We start from the raw sequence: 16,325 nt of genomic DNA, 5'->3' as shown, positions 1-16,325 counted from the left end.
ACTGAGGTTCCTTTACCAAGAGCGTCTTCTGTCCATCTTTACTAGGGCCTCGAGAGTTTTGCTTGTTCCTTCTTGTCTGTTTGCCCAGTTAGCCATGCCATTGATTGTTCTGGGTCCAACACCCTTGCCTCTGAAGGGAACAAGAAAGGGCCATTTCCTGAAAAGCATTATTGACAAGAAGCCAGACAGAGCTCAGTGCGTGCAGTATAGCCTCACAGCTCCTGCTGTGTCTCCTCCTTGCAGCCGTGATCTGCATGAATCCTACTACACAGACACACTCGCATGCTTAGGTTATTGCTGGAGGTTTTATCCTCACGAAGGCTCTGGCTCCCAGGAGGTGCACCTGGCTGCGTTCAGTGACCCAGCTTCCCTAGCACTTTTCCCACATAGGTTGTGGGAGGTGACACTATATAGAAGAGCCCAAGATGAACCTGTTCTGGTCCAGTTGTACCCAGTGTGCAGATGTCTGATTTGGGCCACAGGGATGTGGCGTGTCAGAAGCAGTGGGGCCACCAAAGGGCCTGACACTTGGTCCATATGTTCCAGGAGCCGGCTACCACATGACACTGGTGAAAGAGCCACACTGCAATCCCGAAGGTATCTCTCAGCTAGTACACCACCATGTCCCCAATGCCATGCTGGAGAGCCATGCTGGGGCCGAGCTGTCCTTTATTCTTCCCAAGGAAAGCACACACAGGTACGTGTCCTAGAGAGTGCACAGATACAGACCCAGGAAGTTCCCATGGCTGAGAGGGCTCTGTGCCCTCTCTGTTATGACTGCTTGAGTATCTCTCATCCTCTGGCCCAGGAATGGGGGTTCTAAAGCATCCACTGGTCTGGTATTTCTTTTGTTGTTGTTGTTTGATTGGTTAGTTGGTTGGTTTTTTTTCTGAGACAAAGTTTCTCTGTAGCTTTGGAACCTGTCCTGGAACTCACTCTGGACCAGGCTGGCCTCAAACTCACAGTGATCCCCGTATCTGCCTCCCAAGTGCTAAGATTAAAGGCATGTACCACCACTGCCCGGCTTCATTAAATACTTTCTTATTTCAAGAGGGAAGAGCCAGAGTACAGTCACAATCAAATCAAAGCAAAATCAAATTTCACCTGTGTAAATAAGGCAGTGTCCAATGTCTGAGATCCACTCAAGGCCTCCTCAGAAGGACTTGGGCCGGGCTGGAGAGATGGCTCAGTGGTTAAGAGCATTGCCTGCTCTTCCAAAGGTCCTGAGTTCAAATCCCAGCAACCACACGGTGGCTCACAACCATCTGTAATGAGGTCTGGTGCCCTCTTCTGGCCTGCAGGCATACACACAGACAGAATATTGTATACATAATAAATAAATATTAAAATAAATAAATAAATAAAAACTCCACTATTCATTTCACATTTTCAAAACTGTTTTAATAAATATTCTCTTTTTTTTTCCGAGACAAGGTTTCTCTGTAGTTTTAGTGCCTGTCCTGGAACTAGCTCTTATAGACCAGGCTGGCCTCGAACTCACAGAGATCCGCCTGCCTCTGCCTCCCAGTACTGGGATCAGAGGTGTGCGCTACCACACCCAGCTGAAAGCGTGTACCTCTCTCATGGTTGCTTTGAGTAAGGTTTTTCATTTGTTTTCCAGTATTTATTGAATGGGTCGGGAAGCTCACAAATACTTGATCATCACCTTTCTCCATTCTGCCTGCCTGGTCAGAATGGTAGGGGTGTTGCCTCTGGGTAATATCTTTAACTCTGTTATGGATCACTTTTAGATCTTCATATCTATCTTCATATCCATCATATCAACCGTTTTGTTGCCACTTTCATATACATGGTTTATGTGTGTGTTTGATTTTGTGGGTTTTCTTTTTAATAGAAATTGTGTGTTTTGTACATCACATCTGTTCTGTGATTCTTCCAGTGTTATTCTCAAAGCCCTCCAGTCAAGTAATAGTCATCAGAAGGGTTCGGTCTGTCTGTCTGTCTGTTTTTCAGGTTGTTTTGTGGTTCCTTTGTATTCTCAGGGCCCAAGTCCATGTGCTCAGAAGGGAAAATGTGTAGGATGACATAATAAATCTCTATCTCCTCTAATTTTTCCATGAACCTAAAACATCTCTATAAAAGTAAGAACTCTGTCAGTGTGGCTGTTGCTCGACAGTGCACAACACCGGGAAGCTGCAGGTTCGACCGCCAAATATTTGTTTAATTCATCTTTAAAGAAGGAAAAATAGCATTGCAAGAGACAGTTCTACCCTGTCTTTTCTGCATTGTATACAGAGGTGATTACTTAGAAAGTGTCTGCAAAAGCCTTATCACTTTTTCAGGTTTGAAAGTCTGTTTGCTAAACTGGAGAAGAAGCAGAAGGAATTGGGTATCGCCAGCTTCGGAGCCTCTGTCACCACCATGGAGGAAGTCTTCCTTCGGTCAGTAAGTGTGGGCTTCCATCTGTCCCAGACCCTCACTGGGGATGATTTCTTTTAAGGTTTCTGCCCTAGGCCACTGTCGAAGGTGGAGAGTGAGCAGGGCAGGGCAGGTGCTCCAAGGCAGAGTTCAGCTGTGAGTCTCACAGAGACCTGTATGAGTATGAGTATGCAGCCATGGCCTCAGTGTGAGGAGTGTGCCTGGCCTACCTCCCCACAACAGGCCAGCACAGCATGGGTCACCCCACAGGATTTGTGCTTCTATACTAAAGGGTATAGATTAGCTCTCGGATCCTTGGAGTACCAGACCATTGCCATATTTCTTGGGAGTGTCTTGAATGCTTATATAGCTGGTATAGTGCTAATAGCTGGAAGTAAAATATTTTTTACGAAATAATTTTTTCTTCTTGAGGAAACCATGGTCAGAGGAGGCAGCCTAAGTTATAAGATCTTGTGCTGTGTGCTTAAAGGCATCTACCTCAGGGACTGTGGAGACCAACAGGAAAGGCCAGCATCGCTGTAGGGAGACCAGTGGGTACAGCCAGGCACAGGAAGAGTTTGTGCTCCTTGAAACAGAACAGCCAGGGGAGAGAAGAAGGGAAAAATCAGAGCAGCTTTTGGTGTGTCTTAGTTGAATAAAAGAGCCACATGCCAATCTGCTGTCAACTGTCCCCGAGGGCTCAATTCCAGGTGACTCTCAGAAATCGTGTAAGCCTCTGCATCTCTGTGTTTCCTGGTATTTAGTGCCTGTCTAGTCCCTGATCCACTTGGTCACCCCATCCAGCCTCTGACCTTGTCATTTTTCCTCAGCTCTAGGCCAGTGGTTTATCTGAGTAACTCATCTCAGGAGAAAAATGCCTTGGGTCTCTGCCAGCCTGCCCAGGACCCTGTTAGCAGTAAGGACGGGCAGCGCAGCAGACACTCAGATGGTGGGTGGCCTATTCTTAATTTACCACCAGCTTGGTGGCTCTATCTTGAATCTGTGATTTGACTCTGAAAAATAAATGGGTCTGGGGCCAGGGATGACTCAGAACAAGCCTGTCAGCCTGAGTTTGGTCCCTGAGACCCATCTAACGATGGAAGAGGAGAAACAACTCCCCAGGGAAGTCCTCTGACTTCCACACATATATGCATGTAACACACACACACACATACACATTTTTTAAAAGGCCGGACATGGTGGTGCACACCTTTATTCCTAGCACTCAGGAAACAGAGGCAAGTGGATCTCTGTGAATTCAAGGCCAGCCTGGTCTACAGAGTGAGTTCCAGGACAGCCAGGGCTACATAGTAATATCTTGTATCAAAATTTAAAAATAAAATAAAATAAATGGGCTTGGGAAAATCAGTGAAGGGGGGCTTGGCAGGGACCAGCAGAGCAAGGCCTGAAGAAAGCTTCAGAGAACAAAGCCAGGCAGAAACGAGCTTCCTTGGGGTAGACCAGAAAGCCCCTCAGCCGCTCAATAGCTCAGTTGTCCCTGATCAAGGACTGCTTGCAGGGTTGGCTTAGGCTGGGTTTTTGCAGGGCTGAGAATCCTATCAGGGACTGGCACATGCTAGGCTACTGCTGTGCACTCAGCTACCTCCCCAGCACTCTGTTTTTAAATGGCAGCTTTACTAAAATGATTTATATATATTTAAAAGTCACCTTTTTGATATGGTTTTGATGTGCTCACAGTTTCTCAGTCTTCACTGTACTAAACTTAAGGTGTTTTAGACGTTCTCTGCCCCACTCCTCAAAACCCACGTATTAGCACTCCGTGTTCTTCTCACCGTCAGTTGCAACCATAGACCTGCTTTCTGTCATTAAAGCTTTGCTGTCGTGAACGCTTGACGTAAATTTGATCATACAGCGTATAGTATTTTGTCTCATCTTCAACTTAGCACACTTCCATTGAGGTCCATCCAGGCTGTAGCGTGTGTCTGAAGAGCATTGTTCCTTGTCATGGCTGAGCAGCCTTCATTTTGTTTATTCATTTCAGTTGAAGGACATGTGTGTGCTCTTTCTCTTTTTCCTTTTACCGGTCATGTTTCTGTGGACATTTTGTATACAAGTTTCTGTGTGGTTACATGCATTTATTCCTCTTGGATAAATGCCTGGAATGGATTATACGGCCATTTTGTGGCTCCATTAGGAACACACATCGGTCACTTTAGAGGTTTTTGTCAGAAGCATTAAAATAGAAAAGAATGTCATTGGCTTCCTAGTCTTTTTGTTCATCTGTTGCATTCGCTCATTTTTTACTCATTTGTTCGTCCTGTCGTTTCTCTGCTCAGTGACTAGCTAGGGGCTGCAGGCAGGGACTGCCCATTCGCTTCACGGGCGCTCAGATCCAAATAATCACACAGAAACTGTATTAATTACAGCACTGTTTGGCCAATGACTTAGGCATATTTTTAGCTAGCTCTTACATCTTGAATTAACCCATTTCTATTAATCTGTGTATCACCACGAGGCTGTGGTTTACCGGGTAAGGTTCTGGCTGGCATCTTTCTCCTTTGGCAGCTACACGGCTTCTTTCCACCTACTTTCTCTCTGTATCTCTGTTTGGATTTCCCATCTGGCTTTACTCTAATAAGCCACTGGTCAAAACAGCTTCTTTAATAAACAATGGTAATAAAACATATTCATAGCATACCGAGGAGAATCCCATATCAAGGGATAGCATGGGCACTACCACACAAATGCCAGAAGAGAAAAAGAACCAGAGAGGGCCCTGCCTCCAAGAACTTTCCAGTGTGTGGGGAGACTGTCTACAGCTCATATCCCTAACTAGAGCCCAAAGAGAATGTGCCTGTGAACACCTTAACTCCAACTGTGTGACAGCCTGGAGCAGGCTGCAGTGCGGCCCCAAGTACCTGCTGCAGGACTTGCAACCCCATGGCCTGCCTCCCTCTACAGTGTCTATCCCTGCCATGCCCCCTGAAGCACAGTTGTCTGCCTCCCAGCTTAGCTTTAACCAGCAGTGCCCCTGAACTTTGTCTTCTTGGGACCCAGCACCAGTTGCATGATGAGCTATCTTCATACATGGTGAAGCCACGGTGCTGTACATCCCTTCTCTACCCCCTAATCACCCTGGTCACAAATGCTGGGCAGTTCCCTTTGCAGTGGAACCCCAGCTGGTTGTCTCTTTCCCATGGGCATTACATCTGGCTACACAGGGATGATGTTCTGGAGATATGTGTTGGTGGGTAGGTGAACTCATGAGCACACAAGCTGATGGCATTGCTCTGCTTCAGAGCCTCTATAAAAAGTCCTCTTCCTGTGTCTGTTGCTGGGTGGAACAATAGCTTCATCCCCTACCAACGAGCTGAGTTATGACTGGTGACTGTATCTGGTGCAGGGTTGGTAAGCTGGTAGACACCAGCATGGACATTCAAGCCATCCAGCTTCCTGCGCTGCAGTACCAACATGAGAGGCGGGCAAGTGACTGGGCTTTGGATAGTAACTTGTGCGGAGTGATGGACCCAACGAACGGCATTGGAGCCCTCATAGAGGAAGAAGAAGCCGTGCTCAAGCTCAACACAGGGGTGAGCACCTGGAGCTGGGACCACACAAGACCAGCTCGGGAAGGTTATCATTCTCTGAACTCCTTGTCTTAGGGGAAGCAGGGGGCAGTCCACATGGCAGGGGTGCTCCACATGGCAGGGGGCCCGTCCACACAGCCGGAGTTCCAGTAGAAAACTGAGGGCAGATTAGTAGGTCGACAGGGAGAGAAAACATTCAAATGGCTTTTTTATTTGATATTTTGTGAGAAAAGAGCTCACTCTGTTGTCTAAGTTGATAGGCCAGGACTGGCCTCAAGCTGTGACCTTCCTGGCTCTGCTTCCAAAGGCTGGGGTTACAGATGTGCTCCGCCATTCCCGGCTGAATGTCTTGATGTTCTAGCTTGGGAACTCACAGAAAACTGTGTTTGCTTTTAACATTGAAATTGCCCTGTTGGGGAAGCCTGCCTTTGCCAGGCTTTGTGCTACCTGCCTTGATAGTCATCTAATGAGGTCAGAGAGCAGCAGGGAGGACTCTGCACCCGTTTTAGAGTCAGAATAGCCTAATCCAAGCCTGGTGATGGTGGCGCTCACCTTTAATCCCAGCACTTGGGAGGCAGAGGCAAGCGGATCTCTGTGAGTTCAAGGCCAGCTTAGTCTACAAGAGCTAATTTCAGGACAGCTAGCAACTAGGACTGTTACACAGAGAAACCCTGTCTCAAAACAACAATAACAAAAACCAGAATAGTCTAATGCAAATTCAAATAGCCCAGCATGTGCAAAGCCTGGGCCTGGGAGCTTGATCCCTAGGTCCTGAGACCTGCACTTAGGAGGTCAAGAAGGAAAGATGTAGCGCAGGGGAGTCCAGGGAGGCAGTGAGGGGAGTTGTCTGTCTGCTGTGTATAAACTAGACCAAAGTCCTCTCTGTGGTGAAAGGCAGGGAACCCCAGCCAGACCCTCAGTACTCTGAGAAGAGTATCTGCCAAGCTTCTGTGGCTACAGTGAGACCTTACAAACCCATGTGCCCTCTCAGTTTTGGAGCTCCACCCATGGTCCCACATCACCACAAATTGTTCTTGGTGTAGCTACCTGGGACAGTGTCACCCAGAGTTCCACAGAGTGGTGCTACTTGGGTCAACACTTGGCCTGCGGCCAGCCCCCATGTACAGCCATGTCATCTGCCTCCCTTCCGCCGCAGCTTGCCCTCCACTGCCAGCAGTTCTGGGCCATGTTCCTGAAGAAGGCTGCATACAGCTGGCGGGAATGGAAGATGGTAGCGGCTCAGGTCCTGGTCCCCCTGACCTGCATCACCCTGGCCCTCCTGGCTATCAACTACACCTCAGAGATCCTTGATGACCCTCTCCTGAAGCTGGGCCTGAACGAGTATGGCAGAACAGTTGTGCCCTTCTCAGCCTCCAGCAGCTCTCAGCTGCACCAGCAGTTGTCTGAGCATCTAAAAGACATGCTGCAGGCTGAGGGCCAGGAGCACCGTGAAGTGCTGGGTAAGGAGTAGCCGGGGCATGGGGTCCAGTGGTGCTGACAGCGTCGGTGCTGTCTCTACGGTGGGTCGTCCTTCACTGTCCTTTGCCTTCATGACAGTTAGCAGCTTCCCTGGAATGGCCCACCTCTATCACAACAGTCAAACTTGCCTTTGAGCATCACCAGATGTCCCATAGGCTAGAGCTCATGCTCCTAAATCAGGGGAAGTATCCTGGGATACCAGAGGCACAGGCACAGTTAGGACTTGGACACACCCAGTCTTCGGAACCTTTTATAAATAAAATGCAGGGGCTGGTGAAATGGCTCAGCAGTTAAGAGTACTGGCTGCTCTTCCAAAGGACATGGGTTCAATTCCCAGCACCCACATGGCAGCTCACACCTGTCTTAACTCCAGTTCCAGGGGACCTAACACCCACACCCAGATATTCATGCAGCAAAACAAAATGCAGAAGTCCAGTGATCTCTATATAACTCATCTTTGTGTGTAGTCTAGGCTGCTGATAGTGCGCCATCATGAGATGTGGTACTTTCATTCAGCACCTTGGAATTTTTTTTAATATTTACATATTTATTTATTTATTATGTATACAGCTAGCCAGAAGAGGGCACCAGACCCCATTACAGATGGTTGTGAGCCACCATGTGGTTGCTGGGAATTGAACTCAGGACCTTTGGAAGAGCAGGCAATGCTCTTAACCACTGAGCCATCTCTCCAGCCCCCAGCACCTTGGAATTTAAAACTGCCTTGAGTCTCTGGTAGCTATAGCTCAGGATTGCCCCAGGCTTAGAACTGCCATGTTCTGGTTAAATGAAGTGTCTTGGCAGGTTTTTTCCTTTTATTGCTCCCTCCCACATTGTGACGAGCAACCCTGAGGTTCTGTGGACTAATTGATGACAAAATGACAGTTTCTTCTTGGTAAATGGGTGATCATATCATCATCAGAGTCACTGGGATGATGATGGTGCTCCTATTTGTCCCACCTGGTACCTGACACTGCATTATTCCACAGGTGACCTGGAGGAGTTCCTGGTTTTCAGGGCCTCAGTGGAAGGGGGCGGCTTTAATGAGCGGTGTCTGGTAGCAACATCCTTCAAAGATGTAGGAGAGCAGACAGTGGTCACTGCCTTGTTCAACAACCAGGCATACCACTCCCCAGCCACTGCCCTGGCCATCGTGGACAATCTTCTGTTCAAGCTGCTGTGTGGCCCTCGGGCCTCCATTGAGATCTCCAACTATCCCCAGCCTCGGAGCACCCTGCAAGTTGCCAAGGACCAGTTCAATGAGTACGTGTACAGCTTTCACACCCACTCAGGTGTCCCACACCAGGACCACCATTGGGACAGTGTCAGTAATAAGGCTTTGTATATCACAGAATGATGATGTATTTACCTTAGATGCTGCTGCCTCTTGGCCAAGGTCACTTCAGCTGCTCAGCAAATCAGATTCCAAACACCCGTCCCACAGGGTCTGTGGTCGGAGGATCCAGTGGGCATCTTTGCCTTCTCTTCCTGGCAGGGTCCTTGGTAGTAGAGCAGGGACTGTGCTTAGAGCTCTAGAAAGGCAATTGCACCCATTAGACTACAGACTGGAAGGCCCAAAGAACAGGCTAAGGGGCACAGAATTTTAGAAGATACCAGTTGTTCATGAACATGTCACCCACAGCATGCAATATGCAGTCAGCCACTTGTTTGTGTAGCCAGAGGTGGCCCCTTCACCTCAGTGTCATTTTGTTAAATTGTCCCCAAAACAGTCCTGAACTCTCCAACAGTCACTCATCATTCTATACGGAAGTTTCTGTCCTGCCCAGTCCTCTAGCCGTTCAGTCCCAAAGAATCACACAGAGGCTAGTATTTATTATAAACTATTTGGCCTGTTGCTCAGGCTTGTTATTAATTAGCTCTTACAACCTAAATAATCCATAATTCTCATTTATGTTTAGCCAATTGGTTTAGTATCTTTTCTCAGTGAGACATTCTCATCTTCCTCTATATCTGGCTTGTGACTGCATCTCTGCCTTTCCTCTTCCCAGGATTCTCCTAGTCTGGTTGCCCCACTTATACTTCCTGCCTGGCTACTGGCCAATCAGCATCTTATTAAACCAATACGAGTGACAAATCTTTACAAAATACAAGAGCATCGTTCCACAGCACATCCTCCTAACTTTCAGTCCTTAAAACTGCTCACCTCCTGTTTCTGTAGGGCTTCCTGTTGTGGTTATTTCTTAGAAATAGAATTGTATATAGCACATGACCTATCAGCATGGTGTTTCTAGGGTTTGTCCGTGTTCAGGTCTTACCGCTCCTCCTTCCCCTGCCTTCCCTTGCTTTTCCTTGCCAGACACTTTTTGGGTTGGGGGAGTTGTTTTGCTTTTCAAAGATTGGGTTTCGCTATGTATTGACCCTGTCCTGGAACTCACTCTGTAGACCAGGCTGACCTTGAATTCATAGAGACCCACCTGCCTCTGCCTCCCAAATGCTGGGATTAAAGGCTAGTCCACCATGCCTGGCTGGTTTGTGTTCTTTTGAGACAGGTTGTCACTGTGTAGTTCTGCTGTCTTGAAGCTCCTTATGTAAACCACACTGGTCTCAAACTCACAGAGATCCACTGCTCCTGCCTCCACAGTGCTGGTATTAAAGTGTGCGCCACCACACCCAGCTTAATCCTACTCTTTATCCCAATACCATTTATTGAGATGATCTGAAGATTTTTAAACCCTGAAGTAAAGCTTTCAGAGCCCATTTCTAGAAGGTGTTGCTGTTGACTCGCTATAGGACACAGAATGTAACAGGAAGGGGGATTTGTTTACCATAGGGACCCAGGAACTTAGCAACGAGGTCTAGCTAGAGGTGATCAGAGAGCAGGGCAGGAGCTCCCAGCAATCACAGTGACAAACAGAAGGGCAGTGTCCCTGAGTGCAGAGACAGTGGTTTAGAAACTCACAGAGAAGCCTAGGGGAGAACTCTGTCCTTGTTCATTTGGGACCCCAGGAGGAGCCGTCCTCAGGGAGTGGGTTCTTCCTTATCCCCCTTGAGTGGTGTGGCTACTGTCCATGGGTTTGGATGGTAATGACCAAGGGCTCAATCTTTCCCACTACCCAGACGCACTGTGCTCTGCCCTCCCCAGGGGCCGGAAGGGATTTGACATCGCCCTCAATTTGCTCATCGCCATGGCATTTCTGGCCAGCACGTTTTCTGTCCTGGCAGTCAGTGAGAGGGCTGTCCAGGCCAAGCACATTCAGTTTGTGAGCGGTGTCCGTGTGGCTACTTTCTGGCTTTCCGCTCTGCTGTGGGACCTCATCTCCTTCCTCATTCCCAGTCTGCTACTTCTGGTGAGTGCTGGGTGTGCCAGTCCCTGCCCTGCACACCCAGGGAACACGCCTGAGGTCCCCTTGCAAAACCAGGACCAGCAGAGAAGCCCGTGTAGCAGCTGAATTCTGATCAAGAGGACAGTTGGAAACTCCAAGTTTCTTCCCTGCCCTTTGATGGGCAGGGACTGGGCTAGCTGTCCTGGTTCTAGCTCCGGTAACCAGGAAACTTTGCTCCCAGGGTTCCCTTTCCCTGGCGCTGGTTCCCGCTGGCCTGTGCACTGACCGCCCTCATCTGTACCGCCGCAGGTGGTGTTCCGAGCCTTCGATGTGCAAGCCTTCACGAGGGACGGCCACCTGGCGGACTTGCTGCTGCTGCTGCTGCTGTACGGCTGGGCCATCATCCCCCTCATGTACCTCATGAGCTTCTTCTTCTCGGCTGCGTCCACGGCTTATACCAGGCTGACCATATTCAACATCCTGTCCGGCATTGCCCCCTTCATCATAGTCACTGTCATGCGCATCCCAGGTGGGAGACTGGGCACCACCCTAGACCACTGGCCGCCCACTTAACCATTTTGTACAAGAGACCCTGTTTGCCAGTCACAATAGTGGGAGGGTGTCTGGAACATTCTCCCAGGGGCCACACAAGGAGGAACCACTTTCTGGGCTAAATCCGATCAGCCAATGCCTGATACAGGGATACCTGAGACCTGACCTTCCTTCCCTGGATCTGTCCTCAGGCAGATGTGTCGTGTCTGCCACCACTAACTTGTCTGTACCTCTTCACAGCTGTAAAATTAGAAGAACTTTCCAGAACCTTGGATCATGTGTTCTTGGTGCTGCCAAACCACTGCCTAGGCATGGCGGTCAGCAGCTTCTATGAGAACTATGAGACTCAGCGGTACTGCACGTCCTCATGGTTCGCTGCCCGCTACTGCAAGAAGTACAGTGAGTGTCCAGGTGGACCCTGCTTCCGCTCCCACCCTTGGCTGCCAGAGCTTCTCCAGGCCTTACCCAGTGAAGGGGCTTACACCAGCCCTTTTTCTGCTCCCTATAACAGTATCAGAGGCTGAGCAAGTTATAGATTGAAGAGGTTGTTACTGTCCTGCAAGGATAAAGGCCCACTTCTGGCAGTGGTCATCTTGCTCACAGAATCCCAAAGATGCACAAGGCTTCATGTGACCCAAGATGAGTTGACGCTTGTGTGTCCTCTGGCCTCTTAGAAAGCCATCAGGGTTCAGTTATGCAGCTTTGCCCTGTAGAGTGTATTTAATGCTAGTCACCTTTCAGAGGCCCCACCTTCGAACGCCACGGGTGGATTAAATTTCCACCTTTAATAAAAATTATATGTATGGGTGTGTTGCTTGTGTACCACTTTCATGCTTGGTACCCAGAGGCCAGAAAAGTTGGTTGTGAGCCACCCCGTCAGTACCAGGAATTAAACCTGGAATTGAATCCTCCTCAGAAAGAGAAGCCGGTGCTCTTAACTGCCATGCCGTCTCTCCGGCCCCAGATTTCCCCCTTTTTAATACCTCACACTAGAGATTGCATGCCAGCTCCATAACAGGGCTTATAGTCTGAGTCATCACCTGCCCTTACTTCTGCCTCCATATTCTGGGCCTGCGTCTGGACATCTGATTTTCCTGTATGTCCTCGTGCCCTGCAGCTTCTAGAACAGAATACCACACACAACCTGTGGGATAATCAACAGACATGTGATATCCGTAGTTAAAGTGTGGGCAATGCCATGCCCCCTCCAGAGGCTCAGTGGAGGATCCATCCTGCCTCTGTCTATGCGCAGCCTCCTCCTCTGTGGCTCTGGGTCTCACATTTCCTGCCTTTCTCTTACAAGGACGTGTCACTGGATCTGGGGCCAACTTCAAATCCAGTATCTCCCCTTAGGTCTTTAACTAGGAGCATCTTCAATGTGTCATTACTTAACAAAGTCACATTCACAGATCGAGAGTTTGATGTGATTGGGGATGGGGGCTTTTTACACTTGGAATGGTTTCCTTTGTTCATCAGCAAGGAGCATAGCAGTCCCTCTGTAGAGCCGTGCACACCCTCAGACAAAACTGCAGTCCCTCCCCTAAGACAGGGCCTGTGAGTCCCTTCTCTAAACTTGAATAAGCCTGGAGAGGGGTGTGATTAGGGCACCTTCACATCTCTCCCCAGTCTCAACTCAAAGTAGTGTGAGTAGCAGACAAGGCTGTAATTCGTGGTTGGTCCCTGATCACAGGTATACAAGGGACACCTCACATGGCAGGATTCTTCCAGAGCTGGAAAGTACCTAGGCTCTTGTTTGACATTGGACAGACACAAGGCATGACCTCAAGAATTGGAGCCTTGGTGGAGGGTCTGGGCATTTGTGTGGCCTAGGGAGCTAAGGGCAGGGCTGGGGTCTGGGAAGGGATAGACTATATGGCAGATGGCCCAGCCTTGCTCCTTGCCCTGTACAGACATCCAGTACCAGGAGAACTTCTATGCCTGGAGCACCCCAGGGGTTGGCAAGTTTGTGACCTCCATGGCTGCCTCAGGGTGCATCTACCTCACCCTGCTCTTCCTCATTGAGACCAACCTGCTGTGGAGACTGAGGACCTTCATCTGTGCCTTCCAGAGGAGATGGACTCTGGTGAGTGGCTCCTGGAAGCCTGGGAATGCTGGTAGGTGCTCCCCACATCTGCCATGGGCCCGAGACAGTGAAGGACTACCTCCCTCTGAGCACAGCTCTGAAGCTCATGCACCTTGGGTGTCCTCCCATTTGTCACACCGCCTCACGGCCAGCACATAGCGATGGCTCCCTAGCATGGCCAGATCCGAGTACACTGTCACAGCACGGGAGGGCTCTCAGCACTCATTATTTTCTCTGCCATAAAGCCTGAGAGACAGTACCTCAGCCTCCTGAGGTGCCCAGCTGGACAGGAGTCTGCTCACTTGTTAACACATACCACACACACACATTTTCCAAGTCAGGGTTTCTCTGTGTAGACCTGGCTGTCCTAGGACTCACTCTGTAGACTAAGCTGGTTTTGAACTCAGAGATCCAACTGCCTCTGCCTCCCGAGTGCTGGGATTAAAGGCTTTTGCCACCACTGTCTGGCCATATATTCATTTTTAATTAAGTAATTAATGTGGAGGTCAGAAAACAACTTGTGGGAATTGATTCTGTCCTTCTGCCATGTGACTCCCAGGATAGAACTTGGTTGTCAGTCTTTACAGCAGATGCCTTTACTCACAGAGCCATCTTACTGGCCCCACACATTCGGTCTTTCAGATATACTCGGTGGTTTTATTTCCTCCCTCACAAACAAGAACAAAGTCTGTCAGGATCACATTGGATATCCAGATCAGTCCGAGTTGAACTGACTTCTCAGAAACATTACAGCTCCTGAATGAGTTCCCGCGTATGTGATAGTCTTCCCGACACGGGCAGTGGTGCAGAGTTCCCGCCCACGCGTGTGATAGTCTTCTCCGACACGGGCAGTGGTGCAGAGTTCCCGCCCACGCGTGTGATAGTCTTCCCCGACACAGGCAGTGCTGCGGACCTGTAGTCTCGGCTCCACAACAGGCAGATGTCATGCGCTCAGTAGTTGAGGCTACCCTGAACAACACAGCAGCACACATGAGCTCGCAAGAGTTTCAGAGGGTAGAAGTGCTTGCTGGATAAGCCCGTCAGCCTGAATTAGAACCCTGGAACTCATGCTGGAAGACAGAACCAAGTCCTTTGGGCTGGAAAAACAGCAGTTAAGAACACATACATCTCAACAAAGTTCAGTTTCTGTTAGATGTCTAACAACCAGCTACCCATAACTCTAGCTCCAGGGATATCTGATACCTCAGACCTCTGTGGGCTTTTCACTCACGTATGTGCGCACACACACACACACACACACACACAATTAGAATTTTAATTTTAAAAAAGAAAAGAGGGTTGGAAGGTGACTCAAAGGTAATGAATACTTGCTGCTCTTCCAGAGGAACCAGCTTCAATTATGGTGGCTCCCAACTGAATGTAACATCCTTTCCAAGGGATCCATCACCCTCTTCTGGCCTTCACAAGCACTGCACTCATGTGGCACATGGATATACGTGCAAGCTAAACAAAACCCATACATATAAAATACACTCTTAAAAAGTGTTTAAAAAATAAATAAAAATTGTTTTAAAAACAGGATTTTGTGCCTTCTTCTGGCCTCCACAGACACTAGGCATGTATGTGATGTATGCACGCGCAAACACATACACATACAAACACACACACACAACCATACACATAATAAAAATAAATGAAAAAAACCCCTCCTTCACATCCCTGATTATGGTTTTCTTCTTGAGTTCCACGCGATTCTTGTGTTAGACCTGATGCCCAGATACTGAGTTCAGCCGCTAAGAACCCTGCCTCTTACGAGAGAGTGTATACGTGAGGGGTAGGGGTGAGAAGTCCCATCATTTCCCATGTCGACGCTAGCGCCCATCCTTCCTTCTATGGGACTGGGATTCACATGTGTAGTCTTCTTCATCTTAAATAATCAGGCAGAATTGCAGAACCGGACATCAGTGCTTCCTGAGGACCAAGACGTAGCTGACGAGAGGAGCCGAGTCCTGGTCCCCAGCTTGGACTCCATGCTTGACACACCGCTCATCATCAATGAACTCTCCAAGGTAACAGAAGCTCCGCCTTCCACCCCACTGGCCCTAGCTAGTGGGGCCTAGAGGCCAGAGGTCCTGCATTATCTTCAGCCTCCTCACCTGGGCTTTCTCGTCGGCATCTTACAGGTGTATGACCAGCGAGCACCACTCCTTGCTGTGGACAGGATCTCCCTTGCCGTCCAGAAAGGGGAATGCTTTGGCCTGTTGGGTTTCAATGGAGCTGGGAAAACCACAACATTCAAAATGCTGACTGGGGAGGAGACCATCACCTCAGGGGATGCCTTTGTTGGAGGCTACAGCATCAGTTCTGATATCGGCAAGGTAGGTGCAGCAGGGAGGCCCTACTGGTCTGAGCAGTCAAGGGCCACCCGAGAGGCCAGGTAGACTTGTCTCTGGCTCACTGTGGGCATAGCAATCTTTGTGGACATCAGAGCAAGGCCGTGACAGGATCAGGCTTAAACAGGTGGTAGAAAGGAAAGAAATGCTGGTCAAGGAAACATAACTTAGCTGTTTGTGTCGACCCAACAATGTTCTGTGTCTGGGACTTAAAATATGGTTTGAAGGCCTAGAGAGAAAAAAGGAGGAATGAGAAGGCCCAGGGCCCATTCAGGTTACCATACATTAGGCTGAAACCACAGTGGGAATGGACGAAGTACAGCCCACATGTCCCCTAATGCTTAGGGACAGTATAGAAAGCCCCTGTGTGCCAAGCAGAGCTGAAAAGGGGAAGAGGGATGACTAGGCCTGGCAGTGGACTCCTCTTTCTGAGCGGGTAGCAGGGGGTGCTGGACTGGAGGACGGGCCACCCCAGGCTTCTGAGATAGGAATACGGTGTCCAGGTGTGTCAGCACAGCAATGCAATATGGATACTGTGCAGGTGTGTCAGCAGAGCAATGAGATAGGAATAATGTGTGCAGGTGTGTGAGCAGAGCAATGAGGTATGGATACTGTGCAGGTGTGTGAGCAGAGCAGTGAGGTGTGG

The 16,325-nt window shown here is 49.1% G+C and overlaps 1 protein-coding gene across 7 annotated transcripts in view; it reads left to right on the top strand.

Annotated features, from left to right (window-relative positions):
* Abca3 (ATP binding cassette subfamily A member 3) overlaps window positions 1-16,325 on the top strand; it is a 56,208-nt gene that overhangs the window by 32,970 nt on the left and 6,913 nt on the right. For all 7 annotated transcript variants that reach the window (XM_013347292.2, XM_026780205.1, XM_005349187.2 and 4 more), the window contains 11 exons: window positions 547-697; window positions 2,304-2,402; window positions 5,744-5,930; window positions 7,084-7,387; window positions 8,396-8,669; window positions 10,510-10,714; window positions 11,000-11,219; window positions 11,483-11,641; window positions 13,153-13,325; window positions 15,227-15,355; window positions 15,470-15,664. In XM_013347292.2, the coding sequence (XP_013202746.1) occupies window positions 547-697; window positions 2,304-2,402; window positions 5,744-5,930; window positions 7,084-7,387; window positions 8,396-8,669; window positions 10,510-10,714; window positions 11,000-11,219; window positions 11,483-11,641; window positions 13,153-13,325; window positions 15,227-15,355; window positions 15,470-15,664 (2,096 nt within the window). The remainder of the gene's footprint in view (window positions 1-546; window positions 698-2,303; window positions 2,403-5,743; window positions 5,931-7,083; window positions 7,388-8,395; window positions 8,670-10,509; window positions 10,715-10,999; window positions 11,220-11,482; window positions 11,642-13,152; window positions 13,326-15,226; window positions 15,356-15,469; window positions 15,665-16,325) is intronic.

This window comes from Microtus ochrogaster, chromosome 7 (assembly GCF_000317375.1).
Source record: "Microtus ochrogaster isolate Prairie Vole_2 chromosome 7, MicOch1.0, whole genome shotgun sequence".
Classification (NCBI taxonomy): domain Eukaryota; kingdom Metazoa; phylum Chordata; class Mammalia; order Rodentia; family Cricetidae; genus Microtus; species Microtus ochrogaster.
Note: the sequence above shows the minus strand (reverse complement) of the source record. Positions and strands in the feature narration are given on the sequence as shown.